The 22741-nt window shown below is 34.8% G+C and overlaps 2 protein-coding genes across 2 annotated transcripts; both read left to right on the top strand.

Annotated features, from left to right (window-relative positions):
• Positions 1 to 1695: 1695 nt before the first annotated feature.
• LOC132601411 (uncharacterized) lies at positions 1696 to 3500 on the top strand. The gene is made up of 3 exons (XM_060314497.1): positions 1696 to 1821; positions 3060 to 3215; positions 3264 to 3500. The coding sequence occupies exons 1-3, from the start codon at positions 1696 to 1698 to the stop codon at positions 3498 to 3500; spliced, it is 519 nt and encodes a 172-aa protein (XP_060170480.1).
• A 6587-nt stretch (positions 3501 to 10087) lies between these two features.
• On the top strand, positions 10088 to 19259 carry LOC132603313 (uncharacterized). Its single transcript, XM_060316311.1, has 2 exons — positions 10088 to 18374; positions 18902 to 19259. The coding sequence occupies exon 1, from the start codon at positions 15937 to 15939 to the stop codon at positions 17158 to 17160; it is 1224 nt and encodes a 407-aa protein (XP_060172294.1). The 5' UTR covers positions 10088 to 15936; the 3' UTR covers positions 17161 to 18374; positions 18902 to 19259.
• The last annotated feature ends 3482 nt before the right edge of the window (positions 19260 to 22741 follow it).

Consider the following 22741-nt stretch of genomic DNA (forward strand, 5'->3'; position numbering starts at 1 on the left):
GCACAATCCCAACAAATTCTAACTTTAATAACTTATGGATTCTAACTTTCTGAAAATTGAAAAGTAAATCTAATCAAATAAAGTTTACATTTTAGTTTAGAGGTTCTAGAATTATTATAACTTAACAATTCTAACCTTGAAAAGCACAATCCCAACCACTTCTAACTTTGAATTCTCAATAACAATTCTAACTTTAATAATTTATGGATTCTAACTTTAATATAACTTGGAAAAGCACAATCCCAACATATATATATATATATATATATATATATATATATATATATATATATATATATATATATATATATATATATATATATATGAAAAAGTAAACTAGTCAAATAAAGTTTACTTTTTTTCACAAATTGAACATCAATAATTTAAGAAAGCACAATACCTACCAATTCTAACTTTGAATTCTCAATAAAACTTCTAACTTTAGTAACTTATGGATTCTAACTTTAATATAACTTTGAAAAACACAATCCCAACCAATTCTAACTTTGAATTCTCAATAACAATTCTAATTTTAATAACTTATGGATTCTAACTTTAATTCTAAAAATTGAAAAGTAAGTCTAGTCAAATAAAGTCTACATTTTAGTTTTGAGGATATAGAAATATTATAACTTAATAATTCTAACCTTGAAAAGCACAACCCAACCAATTCTAAAAATTGAAAAGTAAAACTAGTGAAATAAAGTCTACATTTTAGTTTTGAGGTTATAGAAATACTATAACTTAACAATTCTAACTTTGAAAAGCACAATATCAACTAATTCTAATTTTGAATGATCAATAACAATTTTAATAACTTATGGATTCTAACAAAAAGCACAATCCAACCAAAAAAAAAAACTAGTCAAATAATTAAAGTATACATTTTTGCACATATTCAACATCAATAATATTACAAACAAATTGTAACTAAGCTAACACAAATACATTGACAATGAACATAAAATATAGCACAATCTCAAGCAAAAAAAAGAAAGGTAAACTAGTCAAATAAAGTTTACATTTTTTCACAAATTCAACATTAATAACATTGCAAATGATATTCAACAAAGCTAAATAGACTACCATTAGGCCTAAAATCTACAAATAAAACTAAAATTGAAAGAATTTTAAAAGAAACTTACCTCAATTTATTAAGTTAGAAACGGGTCTGGGGTAGGTGGGGGTGGGCTGCGTAGGTGGCGGGGCTGGGTGGCGAGGAAATGGGCTGCGGGACTGGGCGGAGGGGGGGGGGGGGGCGCTTGGTAGGGTTTTAGGGGAATGGGGAGTTTTGTTTGGGAAGAGGAGGAGAAATGAAAAATAAACCCGTCTGGCCATTTTGTTAAAAAAAAAAAAAAAAAAACCGACGGACAAAACCGACCCTGTCCGTCGGTTTCTTAAAAAAATTGTTTATTAATTTTTAAAGAAAAAAATGAATTGCAAATTATTTTAAAAAATTTAAAAATAAAACCGACGTTGTCCGTCGGTTTTATATTAATTTTCTTTTTTAATAAAACCAACCTGGGACGACGGTTTTTTTGGCGAACATATATTTTCAAAATTCTGCCAAAAAAACCGATGTAGTCCGTCGATTTTCTAATTAAAAATGCAAAAAACCGACGCAGTCCGTCAATTTTTTGTCCTTCAATTTTTGGCAGTTTTTTAGTAGTGTGTGTTGAGTCTCGGTTTTATGCAATGGCAAAAGCATACACGCAGGAAGAATTTGATGATCTTATGGGGAAGGTTGCGAAGGTAGATTTTCAGGTGGCAGAGTATTTGGAATTAGCTGGAAGAGAAAAATGGGTTAGAGTGTATGCAACTGTTAACCGAGGATGACAATGACTTCAAACATAGCAGAGTGTATTAATCGTTACCTTGTAGCGGCAAGAGAGCTACCTATATTTGATTTTCTAGAAGAAGTGAGGAAGATGTTTGGAAGATGGAATTGTAATAATCGGAGAAACAGTACATACACGTTCACAACACTCGGTAAAAAGTTCCAGGAGATGTTGTCCATAAATGAGTATCTATGTTTACGTATGATGGTATGTTTCATTTCAATTTGTTTAAATATGTTCGACTGAGATGCAATTATATTAGCTGTATTTGATGTATTTAGCATATGCAGTCTGTAGGTATTTGTCAAATAATAACATATATTTGAAACGTATGATGGTATGTTTCATTTCAATTTGTTTAAATATGTTCGACTGAGATGCAATTATATTAGCTGTATTTGATGTATTTAGTATATGCAGTCTGTAGGTATTTGTCAAATAATAACATATATTTGAAATATTTGATTGTATTTAGCATATGCAGTCTGTATGTATGTGTCAAATACTTACATGTATTTGGTACATATGACTAGATTTACCAAATACAATTAGTCAACTATGAATAAAATTAGCGGTATGTTTATGACTATAATGATTTTATCTTTTAAACATGAACTTATATGTATTTGACTATAAGTAATACAGTCAGATCTCTCTATAACGGCACGCACATATAACAACACCTCTCTATAACAACCAAGTTTTTTCGGAACCAATTTTTTATGTTATATTTTACTTCTGTATAACAGCATTTCACTTATAATAACAACAACCAACATTATAGCAGTACGCTCTTTGAAATATTACCTCTTATATAACAACTAGTTTTTTTTTTTGGTAATATAGTAATTAAATATCATTATAAAAATAGAATATATATGATTACAATAATAAGTGTAGAGATTTTGACCAAATATTTGATCATTTAATACACTATTTATGACAAAAAAATATCATATGAATATATATATTTTCATCATTAAACGTTTTCCATCATTATACAAAGTGTGATTAAGCTAAGAATTTGGCAATGAATAAATGAAAATTAGATTTTATGCATCTTTTTTGCCTATAGTATCGAAATATTATTTAAATATCAATGTTGTTATAGGTGTATAACAGCCATTCTCTATAACAGCTGAAAATTTTGGACCCAACGATGTTGTTACAGAGAGGTTTGATTGTCTATGTTTTTATTTGTATTTGACTGATCTTTTGTAGGTCGAACCATCAACCGAATACTTGTACACAGTACATGCTGCAGGAAGGTGTTTCATAGTTAACTTGGACAACAAAACTTGCAGTTGCCAGATGTTTCAAATAGACGAAATTCCATGCCCACATGCATTGACTGTCATTAAGAAGAAAAATCTAGCGGTTGATGATTATTGTTCATAATTGTTCAAATGGCACACCGTGGTGAAGACATATGATGTAGCCGTGGATCCTCTCCCTGACGAGCGTGAATGGAAGGTTCCCACATACATATCAGAGGATACGGTTTTGCCACCAAGATACAAGAGACCTCCTGTTAGACCGAAGAAAAAGCGTGATAAGCCGTTAGTTGAATTGCTTCTTGGGAAAAAAAGACATGCTTGTAGTACATGTGGATGGACTGGACACAATAGACGTTCTTGTAGTAATGCTCCTAGAAGGAAGTAATTGTTTTTTGTTTGTAGCCGTTTACATTTGTTAAACTAAGTACGTTGTTGGTTTGCAATATTTGAATAAAAGGGAAATCTGTTTGAATACTACTTGTGTGATATCTTCATTTGGAATTGTATTGTACAATTATCTTTTAATTTGTTCACATATGAATATAAAAAGGATGATCAATTCTTTCAAAATAATAGTCAATAATATAAAAAGGTGTATTTCAAAAACAATGTTTAATAGATAATCTTCGGTTTATTTCAAAACTTCAAAAACAAAGTTTAATAGATAACTACAAAATGTATCTGAATGTACTTTGAGTAAATTTCATTGTGGCCCAGTACATAAACTTGTTAATTATTCAATCCAACATACAAATACATGTAATTGAATGTATCTGACTGTGTCATCTTATTAAATTGCAACTGTATTTGAGATATTTGAATGTTTCTGAGTATGGCACATTTAAATACATACAAGACCACTTGTTCAGGAGATAACAACACATACATCCAAATACATGTTCTTTTTGATGTATTTGAATGTAGCTGACTGTGTCACGTCCAAAATATAGCCAGATAGACACGTACATCTAAATTTCAAAAACAAAACACACAACATTGATAATTAGACTAAGCTAAATGTTTCAATTAAAACTTTAGGAGATTGATAAGATAGTCATAATCTGTTTTCTTAAACTAAATACATCTAAAATATTTGCTATAAAAATAGCCATAGTCTGAAATTAAAATTAAATATTACTACATCACTCCTAAGTAACATCAATTGTGTCAACTTTGTCATAATCTAATACTGGCCTAACTGGTTTTGGTGGCACCTCAATGTCGCTCATAGCATGTTCATCGATCTTCCGTGCAGCGTAGTCCCAAAGGAGTGCACCGTATCTAGTGCGGAGCATCTTTGCATCGATTTGTGCTGGAATACCTTCACCAGAGCTTAGATATTCAGTGAATGCTGCTACATACACACCACAATCCCTGTAAAATATAAGATAAAATTATTAGAATGAATAACGTATATGAAAATTGCAATACAATAAAAATACGTACATGCTGGTAGGGTCTTGTTGCGACAGATTTTCTACATACTCCACTTGAATGTTCTCATTCTGTGACATGTCCATATATGCTAGGTGATTCATCCAATTGATGCCAATTTTTTTTAGTGTAAAATCCACTGATGTGTAGATAATGTGGCAGGAGGGCAGCAAGCTTTTGTATTTCCCTTTTAACAACTACATTGTGGCCTGCGCTGCCTCGGTATGAGTTGTACACATAAAGTCGCCTGTCATAACGAAAAGAAAATACATAAATACATAAATACATAATTCATTAAATAGTTGAATCTGAAAAAACTTAACTTAGAGAATACATATACATAAAATACCTGTCATTGAATGAGAGTACAACCAAAATCCAATGATTATCCTCTTTGATGTTGACAGGTATAAAAATATTGTCAACTAAATGCCACGGTACATTTGCATGCAACCTGTGACCCTTAACATATTGACATATGTCGTCTTCTTCGTTGGCTACATTAGGTCAAGTTTCCGGGTTGTTGTATGCAAGTTACATTTGATCAACCTTTTTCATCAAGAGACAATCAACTGTGGTGTATTTGAAAGTGCTCCTTGTGTCATACTTGCCTTTATTTTGAAAGTAGTAGAAAATCACGTCAATGTGCTAAATATCTAAACACACAAACAGTAAGAACATCAAACATAATCTAAAATTTGGAAAAGTGTATTTTATGTATCTATATCTTTATTGAACTTCATCATTCCACAACTGGCCACTCATTGATAACTGGTAGAACCAGTTTTTGTTTTCAACTACTGTGATGCCAAAATTATAAGTGTAATCTGCATCATTCTTAAAAGCTGTCATCTTCTTTCTGTAACGATCTTCGTTGTTCTTTCTACAAAAGGAGTATGCAAAATAGGTACAGTTAGTTGATTAAAATATATAACTGATATCTACAAATATTTAACAGGTGAAGAACATACTTGTTGTCATTCCTGACAAGCAGTCCCTTATGAATCCACGCCAAGTATTTATCAAAAAGCTCTACGTCGACTGAGCCGGTGATGGGATCTTCCGCGAATGGATGCTTTTTTTTTTTAAATGCGGACAATGATGAATTGTGAACCACCTAAAATATAAGAATACATATGATCAAAAAATATACTTTTGAATACACAAAATTAAATAGATTAACGCTTGTTTATAAATAATTTCTTGAAGCAGAGTCGTAATCCTCCATGAAAGGGGAAGCTTGATATTTACTAGATAGTCTAGGCCACTGATGGATGCAAAACTATTCGTCTTTCGGGAGTTTGGCTTGGAAGCAGCTCATTGGGTAAGAGAAACTGAGATAAAGGTATCACGTTCTCACCAACTTTGTGCACAGAACGATCTTCGTGCTGTACAACACTCTTATCATGAGAGGGGCCCGAAGAGAAGCCTGTGCAAGAAATATCAGCTAGGACCTCTGCTATGTCGGCGGAGTTCGCTGATACTACTGGCGATTTGTCATATATGGCGTCTTCAGGAAACTGAACTATGTATTCCTATTCATGAAATGGAAATACATTAAATACAAATATAGATTTTGAACAAATCAGATGTATTTGATTTATTGTACCGTTGATTCCTTTTGTTCTCCAGAATTATTACCACCTTCTTGAATCTCTTCAGTAGATGCCTTTAATGTTTCCCCACTCCCGTTGCCATGATCCATTCCAATATCAGGCACATCAAGCTGTTGCATACCAACTCTCTTGAAAAAATAGAGAAATTAAACAAATAAAGAAGTCAAAAACATCAAATTAGTTACATAAATACATTATAATACAAATATGCCTATAAACAAAGTCATGGAAATAGATGAATCAATAAATATAAGTATTTTCAAAGTACATCCATATACATGAAAGCAGAATTCAAGATACCAATAAACACATGACCCAGCAAACTGTATTTGTATTTGAAAAATACAATCAAATACATGGAAACTGAATTCGAAAATGTCAATAAATACTTGAACCAATAAACTGAATTATTGTCAAATACATCAAATATTAACTCTGATCTACAACCCAATAATTTGAGGGCAAAAAATACATTCAAAAACACCAAAAAAGTCTAAGAACACAGCTAAATATAGGAATCAGAAAATACAAGTACGGTTCAATATAGCGAATTCACCAACAAATACCTCTGTTGACGCTACATGACCTCTTTCCGTTTGCATTTGTAATCCAACATCCTGGTGAATGTAGCTGTCAACTGGCTGATGTACGTCAGAAAAATGCACATGAACCAGAGCCGCGCTGTCAGCACCCTAGAGAAATAATATTTTTGTTAACTTTGCATGTATCCATTGTATTTCAAAATTTCAACTAATTGTATATGTACAACTTTTTAGTACCTTTTCTGAAGTTTGATTCACTTTCATATATTGAAAAACCTTTGCAAAGTTTTTGTTAATGACTTTGTGAAGATCCTTGAATTCAGCGAAAACCTAAAATTTCAAACAAGAAAATCATAAAACTGCATTCCTTATTAAACAGTAATATAATACATAAATAAATAAGACAAAGAACAAAAAATAAGACTTACATTCTTCTTAAACTCATTAAGTTCCTCCTTCAGACCAGAGATATCATTGGATTTTCTGGTAGATGGGACGTCAACAAGAACAACCGGGGGGGGGGGGGGGTATTGGAGCTTATTGTTTTTTTTCCCTTGTTGAAGCATACCGAGTTGATGCCAAACTAGGACATTTGGTCAATCGTCCACCATTCGGATGATTACCAGAACGTGTAATTGGAGATGTTGTCTTCTTCGCTGGCAATCGTACCATTGGCATCTGTCTCAGCTTCTTGTGAGGTAGAGATTGTGATACACCTTTATTTTGAGGTTGTTTAGCCGCATCCATAGGGGGTGGTGTGGAACTAAAGTCATCATAATCATCCTCAACCTGTTGTTGAAGTGTTGATACAGATTTACTGGAGAGATATGGACGAAATCCAAGTCCATCAATCTCGTTGATAGTCGGCAAAATATTCTTATAAGTAAGACGGTCCTGGAAAAGGATCATACTTAAATATGTGAGATTCAAAATACCAAATAGATGTGAATTTATTTTCATGTATTTGATTCAATGGAGAATATCATAAACATAATATATGTTCAAATACATAAGTATGTTCAAATACATGTGGATATCTGACTTTGAATGGCCATGAATTTGATTATCAGTTCACTGTTTGGTTCAAAGTGCACAAATGCAGTCAAAAAATATTTAAACATATGTTCAAATACGTGATTAATCAATTTGTTCAAACTCCATGTATTTAACAGAACTGGACATCCAAGTTTTAAATACATATAACTGAAGTACACTTATATATTTGTCAGATAGTATATACAAATAACTGTATAATCCTTATGTTTGTGGATTTAACTAATGAGTGAAAATTACCTCTGAGTCATCATCGTTGAACATCCCAGTCATGGGATCTTTAAAATGTGGTGATTCGTTTATGGTTTTCCAATTGAACATTCTGGGAATACGATCTCCATTTTTTACTGCTAAATTTGGGTAAACATTAGAGCAGCACTCGTATAGCCATGCTTGCATAGCAAACGGAAAACCTCAAAGACAGTAATACTGTTTTGTCTTATCCATCTTATGGTGAAGACTTCTGATTAGATCATCATACGTTTCCTTTCCCCATGTATAGTCTTTGTACCGCCCACTTTCTACCAAGTCAAAATGAAGCCTTGGAATGACGACATTGTGTTTCTCACCGGATAAGAAGTATGTATGGATAAAAAACAGTAGTGCAATCTTTACAGCATCTCCATCTGCATCATCATCAACGCCCTAATTTTGATCGGTGAAGCATTCAAGCAGTTCACCCTTTTTCACACTTTTATTGGAACCCCCAAAATATGTATCCAATAGTCTGTTTTTCTTAGTGTGGAAAATAATTTCTTCACCGTAACACTTTAACCCAGTCATTAATGCAAAATTAAAAAGATTAAATGTCAATTTGAAACCATTAACTTCAATAACAAAAGCAGTGGGAGTACTTTTCTTCAGCTCTGTGACCATAATACACCTGAACATCTGTGGCTGAACTTCACAGTACTGCATCTGGAGGTATTTTCCAAATATAGTCTCGAAAAATAGTTCAAACTGTCTATCGGTAAGCTTGTCCTTCAATTCTTTTTTAATTTTCAGGTTCATGTACGAAGCATATCGTATTGCATGACTGGGAGGATATTGAACAAAGAATTTATCATCCTGGATAAAATACAAATAGTTAATGAAACAGACATAACAAATATATGTATACGAATATCATAGGAAACTGATAAAGAAAAATAGAGTCAATCATACATATATTCAAAATACATGTATACAAATGATTAAATACGCATGTGTATATGTATTTAAATGTGTCTGTAGTTGAATATCAATTGATCAGTTGTTCAAATTTAAATACACAACTACCTTAAAAAAAATAAAAAAAAAATACATGTGTTCAGATACATCATTCGTTAATGTTTACAACTCACATATATTTTCAAGAAAATAGAACATCAATAATAAATATACATGTAACTCAAACAGAAAATTGAGATTCAACTACACATACATTCAAATACATGATTCTCAGTTCATCAACTTTTCAAATACACAACATACATTCAAAATATACAACATAACTTTTCAAATACACAACATACATTCAAATACATGATTCTCAGTTCATCAACTTTTTAAATACACAACATACATTCAAAAACGCACAACATCACTTTTCAAATACACAACATAAATCAAATACATGATTCACATATACATATGTTCTAATATACATATGTTCAAAATACCTGCTTCACCACTGGGTCAGACTCTTCCTGTGCTTCTGCTTCAGGTTGTATGGCGTTTTTCCTTTTCATCTCTTTTTCGATATCTATTTTCTTTGTTGATTTTGTAACTGTTGACACCCAATTTTTGCCCTCCAAAAATTCAAATTAACTAGTCGAGCTTCTTGAATCGCAAACAGAGTAAAATAATTATTCAGAAAATCAAAAATACTTTCTAAAACGGCTTTTGGTGATATTTTGTCATTTCATTGGCGACATACCCCAATATACAGTATATATATGTATATATTACGTATAAGTGTAAGTATAAGTTATGTCGATTTTACTGATTTGAAAATCAAGTTGCATAAAAAAAAGAATTATTTTAATCAAGTATGTATTTTTAATTAAAGTAATTACTATAATTTGTCCATTATTGGAAAATAAGTATTTTTAAGTCAAGAATCTTAAATAATTAATTGGATAATAATTTCATCTCAATTTTATTTGGCTATTTTGCTAATGTTTTGGCTACAATTACAATACAAAAGGTCATGATTTAAATTCAATTTTGGCCAACATTTAAATCCTAAATCAGCCTTCTTCAACAACCCAACTAACTAAAAATTAGCCAGCCCAAAAATGAAATAACCCGGCCCAATTACCTCTTAAACCCCAAAGACCATTCAATCCCATAGTTCTCCCCTCTCAGCAAAACAAAAGAAAAAGAACCAAACAAACCCCTAAATCCATAAGCTTTCTCATGCTCTCAAATGCACAGCTGTTCTCTAGCACGCGAATTCCCTTTTGGGGCGAGATTCTCTTCACTTTTTGCCTTCGCAGGACTTGCTCGTCCAAGAATGGCAAACACTTTAGTGGGTGTTGTCTTCTTCTCTTCGACAGCTGGGAAATTAGAACGGTAACCTGATCCCTTTCGGCGTTTTTCCATTTTTTCTTTTTGAGTTTTTGCTTTTCTTCTCTGTTAAGGTTCGAATTTTAAACTCCCACTCAAAGTCGAAAACCCTAATCTTCTACCCTATAAATACCTGTGTTTGGAACTCTCAAAGGGGGAGGTTTTTGTTTTTTGGGCGTCCATTCAGTTTTTGTTTTTTGGGCGTCCATTCAATATTTCTTTGTTCACCAGTACTTTGCTTATAAAAAATAAAAAAATAAAAACTCTCCGCCTTTTTTCTTATCTCTGGATTTCGTATTGAACTCTCAAAACAAGAAAAAACACTCTTAAAATAAGAAAAAGCAAAAGCATTTTTATTTCAATCGAAGTTCGATATCCATTCGGGAGGAACACCTTTATTCGTTCCAGCCAAGCTCGGTGAAAGTTTGAAAGTGATCATCATCTCTCGTCGCCCCCTTTGCTGCATCGGAAAAGGTAATCTTCTATAATATTTTGCTATTTTATTCAATTCTATACTTTTAATTTCTACGATTAGTCTTCTTTAGTTTTATTTTTCTTTTAAGTGTTTATGTTCAGCATTCTTATTCCCTCTTGAAATTTCATTTTTTATTGTTGTTGCGAGTTTGTAGGCTCAGATTAATTTTTTTTCACTACTAGAGATGTGGCTTTTATGTTTAGTAATTCGCCTAGTCTTTCTATTTTTTTTTTTTGTTATGTTGATGTTCTCTGTGCTTAATATTTGTGGCTCTGCTTTCTGCTTTGTTCAAAGTGCAATGTGGCTTAGTTGATGTCATTTTCTAAGTATTTTAGCTTAACTTTGATTCTGGTGTGTGAAGTTGCAAGGCATGAATCATTTACAACTTTAGGTACCCTTTATCTCTTCAAAACGATTTTAACCTAACAAGATTAAATCAAAGTATGGGCTGTTGTTTTCTTTTACAGAAGCTCACGTTAGATATATTTGTTTTCCCGCAATTCTTGTTTGTTTGTTCTTTGTTCGAGATGAGTATAATTTGAGATTTGTTCCGTCGTTGAATATGTTAAAATGTGCGACTTTCCTCCCTGCTTGAATGTGTGTACAATTTAAGTGAAGTAAAAAAAAAAAGAAGAACTAGAAATAAGATCATAAATGTACTTGAAGACTGATTTCATATACTTTTTGGCAAAAAAAAAAAAAATTGTGTGAATAGACTTCCAGCTTTTCTGCTCATTTTTTGTAAGAAAAAAAAAGTCCATGACTATGTGCAGCTAAAAGGTATACTCTGATGTGGCAAGAGCACTACCAAATGATCTCTCAAATCTTAATGCATGTTTAGCCGAGGAATAAGGGTGGCTATAGCTAATTTGTTTCCAATATGCTCTGTTCATTATTTTCTGGATTAGTTGATCTTTGTTGTCTTGTTCAAGTCTGAAAAATAGATAGATAACTCCAAACTTTTAAACCAGAATCCAACTTTAGTTTGTTTTCCTTTGCAAAAATGTGTTATGAATTATATGTCCACTTTTGTCTAATCTACTAGAAGGATGGTGAAATATGAACCTGAGATAAATGATCACACTTAATGTTAGGAAAATATGGGTGCTGGTTTATATGTAAATGTGTTCCAAACAAAGTGGCTACTGATTTGTTCAAAGTTCAAAAATGCTCTTTCATTTTCAAAAGATTGTTTACATTGAATCGGAAACGTCTTTTCTTATTTTTCATTATGAGTTCCACTGCAAAATCTTACTTGCAAACCTAACCTCCTTAAGTCCTTTGACATAAGGATAAGTAGCTTTAGGTTGCTGTCTCTAGAGATTTGTTTAATGTCAAAAGGCAAGAGTTTCTACCCTGTATGTATAACATGATTAAAAACAATGCATCACTTATTGTAATCAAGTTTCTGGCTAATCGAAATTGTCTAATGTATGTTCAAACAGTGATATATCTATTAACAAGTTTTGTGTGGATTTGTTTTTCTAACAGTAGGTTTAACTATATTTAGAAGTAATTTTAACTTGTTGAGATCAGTAAAGGCTTGTTGGATTCAAAAGCGAGTATGCATTTGCATTTTGTTTTGTTAGGGAAAGAAACACAAATGTTCTTCGATCGTGAATATTAAGTAGAGCATGTTAATGTATTAATTATGTTTGGTCCAAGTTTGTTCGAACTAAAATTCACTTTGGCTTTCATTTTAGCTTTCTTTCAAATAAGTTATCACGTTTCCTTTCCCTTTCCTTCCTCTGTTTCCTTCTTCTTCCTTTAAAAGAAAAGAGGTTAATATGATTCATAGGAGTCTATTACTTAGCGCTGAAGAGTTATTATAGTTTGTAAGATTGTACATCTGCATGTTTCAATCCTCGTTATCTTCCCTTAGTAAGAGGATGTTAAATCATTTATTTTGTCCATAACTTTCAGCAAGGTGCTGAGACAGATAATTTAAGTTTTATTACATGCAATGTAGTATAACAAATGTACCGATAATCTATTCAAGGTTATTTCAGTATTCAAAGTATCCGTACTAATTCCTTTTCTTTACTTTTTCGCATGAGCTCACTCGAGATGAGTCCTTATGGACTTATGCATTCTCCCTTTACGCTATCTCGTTGGGCTGGAAGCCCAGCATTGCATTAGATCAATCGGACCACAGAGATTGAAGGCCCAACCATGGGTGAAAATGGTTCAAGTTTAGGTTGGTGGGGTTGGTAAACCCACTGGTCCATTTTGTCATTTTATTTTTGCTTATATTTGTATTGTACGTATGAATACTTGCGGATATTGAAATCCATGGTTAGAACTTAGTCGAATTAGGCAAATGATGTGTGTATCGTTTGGAATGGATAGGAACCCCGTTACTATTTCAAATTTGGACCCAACAAAGATAAGTTGACAACTTTACTTCAGAAAATGTGACAAAGAAATAATTTTGCTTTCTCCTTATAAAATAGATATATGGAAACAGTGGAGTATATATTTTTGAGAAAGTTAAACTTTTCTTGAATTTCTGGAAATTACAGTGGATATTTGTTGAGAAATTCAATTTTCTTAATTTTCAGAAATTACCAAAAGAGTTAATAGAAATTCTGCTTTCAGAAAGTGAGATTTATAAAAAAGAATTTCAGAATTAGTTTAAGGGACTCAAATGATTTTTATTTTTTTTTAAATTTGGAATAAACAAAGAGATTTTATTTGAATTTTAAATTTGAGGAAAGGGTTCAAGAAGGGGTATATTTGGAACTTGATTTTGAGGAGAAAGATGGCTTTGGTTAGAATATGGTTAACCTAATTGAGCTAAAAAGTGGAAAATATAATAAGCAAAAGTCTCTTTACTTATACATAAAAACCTATTCTATTTTGCAAGGGAGACATATTTTGTTTATATAAAACAAAAACATATAAGGATTAAATTATTTCATTGGACCAAACTAGTAGAAACTCTACCTAAGAGAAATCTTGAGTGGGTTTTGGTCCGAAAATGAAGTGAATATAAACCCTTATAAATATTTTTCCAAAAAGAAAAATCAACTCTTTTTTTCTTTAAAGAATATTTTGCCAAAAATTGGAGTTTGGTGATAAGCATGACAAGTTTTGCAAGAGATGAACACTTTTAGTAAATAATTACATTAATCACACATTGAAGCTCGAAGGTCAACTGTATTCTACGGATCCTTAATACTAGGGTGCTTAAAACCTTATCTAGGGGATCACCAGAACCTTTATCTCGAACTCTGGTTTAAAAAGGATTTTTCTTTATTTGATAAAACTCTTTTAACTCGGTTTTCTTAGTTTACTAATAAATTAGGTGGCGACTCTAAAAAATATAAAATACAATTAGAGCACCAACAACTTTGAAGTAGCTTCTATGCCTTAACTCGCATAAAAGTGAACCGTAACGGATGGTGACTGCGATGGGGATTTTCTAGGTTCTAACCATAAGAATTTCAATATAATGTGATATAATTGTAATTATTTGCTTAATTTTTTACTCTCTTGCAAAATATAAACTGTCATGCATTCATATCATAAATTCCGCCACTCCTGGCAAAAAGCATGGTTCCAAAGGGGACACGCGGGTTCGCGGTCTAGCCTTCACTAAAAAACCCGAAACACCCCTTCTTTGGAACACGTTGAACGTTAAGTTGGTGTGCAGTCACCCAACGGCCGATAACGGTTCACCATGAGTAGTCCGCTCGGGTTCAATGTCATTCGAAAAACCCACTCTTACATAAGCTTAAGATTAGAGCTAACACAAATCCAAAGATGAAACTCTTACATAAGCTTAAGATTAGAGCTAACACAAATCCAAAGATGAATTAGACTGGGGGTTTGGATATTTTAGAAATATCGAAACCTATTAGGAAGGCTACCCCGTGTCAAGTACGGTCTATGACCCGAAGACACCGCATCCAACTATGTCAAAAAATTGAAGGATGTACATGCCGTTATATGAATTGTTTGTTCTTGGGGTTGAGAAGTTTTCCTTTACTTTTTAGACTTCATCCGAGAGGAGCTAGAAAATTTGAAGGACAATGAAGGACCGCCATGGTGGCTTTAGTTTAGATTTTGTACCCTATGTGGGACTGTTATTTTGTATACTCCGTTCCCTTATTATGTATCCCCATTCGATATTCATGAATTTTGTATCAATTTGGGGCAAACGAAACGTCTCAACGACATCTACATCCTTCAAATTGAACAGGCTTACCTTTGGCTTAAAAAGGTCACATACATGATTAGGACACGATATATATTGTTTATGTGCTACGTGTTATGCAATATGCATTGTTATGCCTATTTGATTTATGTGCTTAAATACATCTGTTTTGGCTTGAACATGAACGGTTCATTATTCAGTTCCGAAGTCTTAGAATGTCATTAAGCACACAAAACCCCCAAATCAATTTTTTTTCAAAGTCCACCTAAAATCACCCGAGCTCTCGAAACCTTACATTAAAATCCAAATATTCTGAGTTTTCTAGCCGTGCGGTAATCCTCCAATTATCCTTTGACCACGTCATCCTGATAATCACTTTATTGTGTCCAACTATCGTCAAGGTTACACCCTTATGCTCTCAAAGTCTTACATGCCGAGTTTTCAAGAAAAAACCACCGGTCATCGCCAACTATCATTGGTCACGTTGTTCCTAAATTCGCTTTTTCCAGCCGATAAATTGCCTAGGTTGCACCCATCGTCGATTTATTTTAGTGACACTCAATTAGTTTAGAGTCAATCACAACCCGTAATTTTGTTACCCCAGAAAAGCTTTCCAAATACACATCCATGCGCAGGTATGAACACCTGAACCTGTAAATTTCTTTTTGTCGGAGTCTCAAAGTCGGTAAAATGGTCAAAATCCTGTCCATACAGTTAACTGTTTAGGTCACCCTTTTAGGTCTCCCATTTCAACTGAATTTTGGACTGTTCTGTTTTAAGTAAAACAAACGTTACTTGCTTCATTTTATTATGATTGATGGACTAATACTGTTACCTTTTGAGTTTTTCTTCTTTCTTAGGGAAGGCTGATTTTTGTTGGCAATCAAACCGGTCCACTTTACAAGATAAAAGGTAGCCACGACATCCCTTTCGAGCCAGATCAACAACAAAGGGAAAAGGAAAAGACTGGTACTACAAGAGATGATCTCAGAATGACAGGAATTGCAGAATCCGTCAGTCAGGGGAACAATGGACTTCATGTGGATGTCATCACCTTTTTGTTTAAGAAAATGAACGACCTCCAAGAGAAGGTGAAACATGCCAAAACAGCTACTGTGGCGAATTTTCCTCCCGTTAACTTATGGAAACCTCCTCCTCATTTTCCACTTTTAAGTTTGCCACTATCCAACCCTTCCCTCGCCTATGCTGCCAAGATAAGCATCTCTACTACAAATCCTACCATCGACTTAACCATGTCAAACCCTCCATATGCTGGCACTTTCTACCAAGTACCCGATGCTAGCCATCCTTTAAATATCGCACCCTCATACCAAACCCCGCCACCGACTTACATTAATCCTATCACTTACCCAAGGCCAACCTACACCAACCCTGCCACTCATCAAAACCCAAATATCTACACAAATCTTCCCCCTTCTCAAAACACTAACACTTTCCAAAATCTCCTTGCACACTCTGAACTAGGCCACTACGAGGAGACGGAAAAATGCTGGAGAGCCGAACAGGACAGGCACTACAAAGAGATGGAATGCAAAGTGGCCGAGATGCTTGAACAATCCGCAAGAGCCACTTGTAAGGCGACTGGTCTAAGATATGACGATCTCTGCATGCATCCAGATTTGGATTTGTTGAAAGGTTTCAAGGTGCCCAGATTTGAAATGTTCAACGGAACTAGAAACTCCAAGCCCCACTTGCGATCTTATTGTGATCAACTGATCAGGGTAAAGAAGAACCAAGCTCTGATCATGAGGCAATTGAGTCAAAGATTGACTGGGGAAGCCCTGGAAAGGTTCACCACACAAGATTTGCGCCAATGGATCACGTGGGAAAACATGGCTGAATCATTCATGAAAAGGTTTCAGTTCAACATAGACACAGTCCTTGACCGATATTACCTCAAAAGGGTAAAACAAAAACCCATGGAAAATGTTCGTGAGTATGTTGTCCAATGGAGAGTAGAAGTTGCACTGGTGCAACCTCCGATGAGTGAAGATGAGTTAACTACTGCTTTCATTGGGGTCCAAAATCCCGAATACTATGACAGGATGTTGTGCATAATGGGCCAAAAATTCTCCGAAATCATCAAGATGGGAAAAGCTTTGGAAGACGGTTTCAAAACTAGAAAATCACAAACCGTGCTGCATTACGAGTTGCTAGCTGTTACATCTTGGAAATTTTGCATCGTTGTATTATGAGTAGACTAACGCAAGCTACATGAAGTCCTTATAAGGTTAAGGAGGGTATTTGATAACTTTAGGTGCGTACCTTAAGGTTTTGGAGTCATATGAATCGGTGGGAGTGAGTTAGTCGAAGGGATTGGAATTTGAGTCGTGCTTTGGGAAGATTTTGCATCATTTGAGTTATACATTGTTTAGTAATGCCTTGAGGGGGGAGCTATAGGGCCCCTTAGATGGTTTATGAAGTTTTACACATGTGCCAAGAAGGTTCCATAAGGATTGGAAGGATTACAAGTTAAAACGAATCAAAGAGAGCAAGTTAGCGGAAGGGCATTTTGACGATCCATTTGACGGACCGTAGGACGGTTGACGGCCCGTTAAATGGTGGAGCCACCATCGTGAAATAGCCACATAGAGGTCCGTTTGGTGGGGCTATTTGACGGACCGCAGGATGTTTGACGGTCCGTCAAAATGGCCGTCAAAGTTGCCGATGGGATATTAAGTGAAGCTTTATATATTTCGTTTTTCCCCATTTGGGTTCATTATTTCCCCATTTCAGACCCTAGAGCTCTCCAAAACCCCTCCAAAGTTTATGTACAAATCCATGCCAAACCCAAGAGGATCAAGAGATTCAATTGCTAAAAAGCTTACTAGGGTTTGTGAAGCTCAAGATTTCCTTTGGTGTTGATGTTGGAGGTTTCACTATAGTGGAGTAATTTGATCCAAGGCTTGTTCTTGTGTGATTAAGGTAAGTTTTACATCTATTGCATATAGCTAAGGTTGTTTGATTGTTATACAATTTGGTTGGAGGAGGAAAAATGAAGGGAGAGTTCAAGTATGAGTTTGAGGGTATTTTGAGCTATAAATTAACTTGAGTTATAATTTTTGGCATGTTATGAGTATAATATTGTTATGGATGTTAATAATGATGATGAGGAATGGTTGTATACAAGCACATATGGTGTTATGTTGTAGTTATTGTTATGGGTTGATTATGAAAAGGAGTTTTGGGGATTTGGAGCATAACTTGAATGAGGTCTCTTAATTATGGTATTGTTGAAATGTCATTGTTGATTAGGAGTTGTTTTGGAATTTGGTAGAAGTAGATGAAATAGGGGAAATGCTGCTCAATTTTCGCTAGCTCACAAATTATACTGACCTTGGTATGAATCCTCTTGAATGTAGATTTTCCGGACTTTGGAGGAGAATAACAGTAGTTAAGAAGACGAAAGGTATGTAAGGCTAACCCTTTTTTCTAAATGCATGATTTCCCTATTATGAATCCATTTAGGATATCCAAAATGTCCTAATCCTAGAGACGCTAGGAACTCATGATTCTCAAAGTTCTAATGATTTTGTTGATCTCGTTTATCGTCGTCGATCTCATTATGATAGTTAACCCTCTAGGGAAAGATATAGTGATGATGATGATGAGGATGTTTCTCTTATTTATGTATTCCTATATGTATATATATGAAGCTGTGATGTGATATCAAGCCTTGTTGTGGCCGGGTATGGATGACACCGAACCTATATGGTCGGGTATGGTATCACTATATGTGTATGTATATGTATATGTATATGTATATGTATATGTATGGAAGGTCTTCTTTAGAAAAAGGGCAAGTAAGTATGATGAATGTCTCAAGAGGTATAAATGGTCCTTCTATCTTATGTTATCCTTCATGTTTTTATCATGTTACTACTTATGCCTTACATACTCGGTACATTGTTCGTACTGATGTCCTTTTGTTTATAGACGCTGCGCTCATGCCCGCAGGTGGACTGGGAGACAGACTCGACCCTTAGGCTGCTTCGTCAGTGATTACCTAGAAGAGCTTCATTTGATTCGGAGCTGCTCCAGTTGGTACTATTCTTCTGTGTACATACATGGGCATGGCGGGGTGCCCATCTTTATGATGTTACATACTCTTTGTAGAGGCTCGTAGACAGTTGTGTATAGCTAGACATCTCTCAGCCTTGTCGACTCATATTTTGTATATCATTTTGATAGCCTTGTCGGCTTATGTGTATATATCTATATATGGGCATATTCAATGATGTTGATAAAAAAGTTCCTTAGTCCAATGCAATTTGTATTATTGATGCATAGTAATTATGAGTTAGCCATGTGGCCCACCTAGATATGATTGTGAAAGTATGGTGAGAGGTGCTCGATAGGTTAGCTTCGGGTGCCCGTCCCGACCCTCCGGTTGGGTCATGATACTAGCACTATGGAAGCATTGAAAGAAAATGAGGATAGGGTATCCACCATATTTACACCAGCAGCCGAATCCCAGACCCAGCTTTATGAAAGGTGGAAAGCAGCGGGTATACTCTACCCAATCAAAGAAAAGTCGGTTAATCCTCTGAACAAATGGTATAGGGTTGATCAACAATGTGTTTATCATTAGGGAATGGTGGGACACGATACAGAGAGGTGTATTAACCTTAAACACAATATTCAAGTATTAATCGACAACTGTCACGACCCATTCAGCCTAGGCCGTGCGGGCACTTATCTCCCTACCTCGGCAAGCGAACCCTCACCCCAACAATGAACCAATACATAAAAGTATGCAAATTTAGTATCGGAATAAAACAATTACGTAAGTTCACGATATATATATATATATATATATATATATATATATATATATATATATATATATATATATATATATAAGTAGTGGGAAGTGCGGAAGACAATAAACACCTCGAGGGTCTAGTCTGAATAATACAAGAACATCTAAGGGGAAATAATACAGTCTGGAATACTAATACATAAATGTCTATGTCTCTGAAATAATTAGGACATATGATAAGAAAGTCTTCAAGGTCAGCAGACGGCCATGCTCACCCTAGAAACTCAAGAGAAAGCCGAATGCAACTGCCAGCCACGGGTCACGGAAGTGGATCTGACCTAATACTCTGTATTTATAAAAGAATGCAGCAAGTGCAGGTCAGTACAAACAACAGTACTGGTAGGCATCATCGGCCGACTAAGCATAGTTAACACGATTCAGAACATAAAGCAGATAAGCAAGGAAACAATAAGTATATGACAATGCAATCAATTTCAATAGTCCGACATCACCTACATAGAGTATCTAATCCCAAGTGTGTCAAGTCTGAATATATCCGATCCAATCCAACATCACAATCCAATCACCAAACATCTCAATTAATCCATAGTACAATGCAATGCAATAATGGTATGATTGCAATGTAATGCCATGCAAATGAGGTGTACACATGTACTCGGGACGAAAATATCGACGTCTCAGTAGCACAACCTAGCATGACTCGCGAAGTCGAAGTGCCACCCGTCCCGGATCTTTTCCCAACAGACAGACGGGACCCCGGATCTTTATCCACGGGGGGTTCTCACCGGCACCACCCTGGGGGACCCGTGGAGTCCATGCACTAACAACAATTCTGAAATATCATCGGAATCGACCATGCAACAACGATGCCGGAATAGATCATCGGACATCGGCTATCTCACATTCACTCCAGTAAAAGAGTTTGTCAAATATCAGTTTCACACAATCAACGATTCCAGAATTGAACCTCGGACATCAGCCATCTCATAATTACTCAAGTAAAAGAGTCTGTCAAATATCAGTTTACTCAATCAATGATACCGGATCATCACCAGGTATCGGCCATGCATCACGAATGAGTGAAAATGCATGCAGTGCGTGTATCAATATCAATCAATCATGTTCAATATAACAAGCACCAACAATGGGGTACGCCAACAACGTATCATATCACAATACCAACAATGGGTATGCCAATAATATATCAATAACTCAAGTACCAACTGTCACACCCCACCCTTGGTAAGGCGTGATTGGCACCCGACACCTTACGAAAACCGAGCGAACCAACTTATAACTTGTGTTCTCTATGTCTCAAATAAAAAAAATAAAGCTAAGGGCTAAATATGAACGTAAAATCATGCATAAGTAAATGTACAATAGACCCATGATGCCGACATTACTATTGTCACACTATGACTAAGCTGTACACAGGAACTCTCTGCAAAGCCTCTATGAACATGACTGAAGTATATAAGTCGGGACAGGGCCCCCGACATACCCTCTTGTCACAAAAAAAAAAAACATATGCAACTCAGACTCGGCAATGCTCCAGGAAGAAGTGGAGCTCACCAATCAAAACTAGTACCTGAAGGCAGCCTACGATGAAAGATCCTCGTCTCGTCTATCTACACCTGCGGGCATGAACGCAGCGTCCATAAGAAGGGACGTCAGTACGAGCAATGTACTGAGTATGTAAGGCATGAATAGTAGTATGACATCAGAATGAAGATAACATAAGATAAGTAAGTAATTATACCTCGTACTCTTCTTAAAATCTCTGTCATGTAAACTACTCGTCTACAGGAAAAACATTTCATACACATCCATACACAACATACATACATATGCATTCACATTCACTTACTATACATACATCTGTCATATCCGTACCCGGCCCTTTCAGGACTCGGTGTCATCCGTACTCGGCCCTTGCGGGACTCAATGTTATCCGTACTCGGCCCTTGCGGGACTCGATGTTATCCCCAACTGATCAGTGGATGCAATGCATACATACATACATATACATAAAAATACATAACTGAAATTAACATCATCATTACCATTATCATTAGCATTATCACTATATCCTTTCTTAGAAGATCAGCTATAATAAGGTGAAGTCGACAACGTCATGGGAGTCTCGAGAATCATGAACTTAGATAGCATTGAAAATAGAACCGTCATCGCTATATCTCACCTCGAAAGAACAAGTATTATGTGGTGAGATCAATCACAAAGAATAGTCTCAGGATCATGAATAAGCTCAATAATATCATAAGGATCATGAGATTCATAGGCTTCTAGCATTTGTGTAGGCAAGGATATTATGGATATGGTACAAAGGTTTATAACGAAAGAATCATGCCTTTAGAAAAAAAGGGTTTAGCCTTAACATACCTTTTGGTCGCCTTAACTTTAAATACTCAAAGCTTGTCCTCCCAGGCTCGTAAATCTATATTCAAGAAAATTTATACTGTTGTTAGACTCACCTTTATATGCTTGTCTTAGTCCTTCAAATAAATCTTTCTAGAATCTGCCGAAATTTCGGCAGCATCTCCCCTATATTCTTTACCTCCTACAAATACCAAAACAACTCCCAAACAATACCAACAACATCCACAACCATATCAATACCAATATATTCCATAAAACATCTGACACGATGTTTCTCCAATATTCAAACCAACCATAACAACATCCATAATACCATAATCAAAGAATTATATTCAACTCTTTATGATTTTTCTCCTATGATTCTTTCCTTTCCAAGAATTGCTAAACCTTTATATCATATTAATCATGTAAATAATAGCAAGAACATACCTTATAGTAGAAGAACTTCACTTTATTCACCCTTTCCAAGATCAAGTTCAACACCACCTTAAGATGAAACAAGAACAATTATCTTCCATAAATTTTCCTTGAGGTTTTGATGTTAATATTCTCTCTTGATGATTTGGAAAGGTTATGAAAGATTATGGAAGATTAGG

This window comes from Lycium barbarum, chromosome 7 (genome assembly GCF_019175385.1).
Source record: "Lycium barbarum isolate Lr01 chromosome 7, ASM1917538v2, whole genome shotgun sequence".
In the NCBI taxonomy this organism is placed as follows: Eukaryota; Viridiplantae; Streptophyta; class Magnoliopsida; order Solanales; family Solanaceae; genus Lycium; species Lycium barbarum.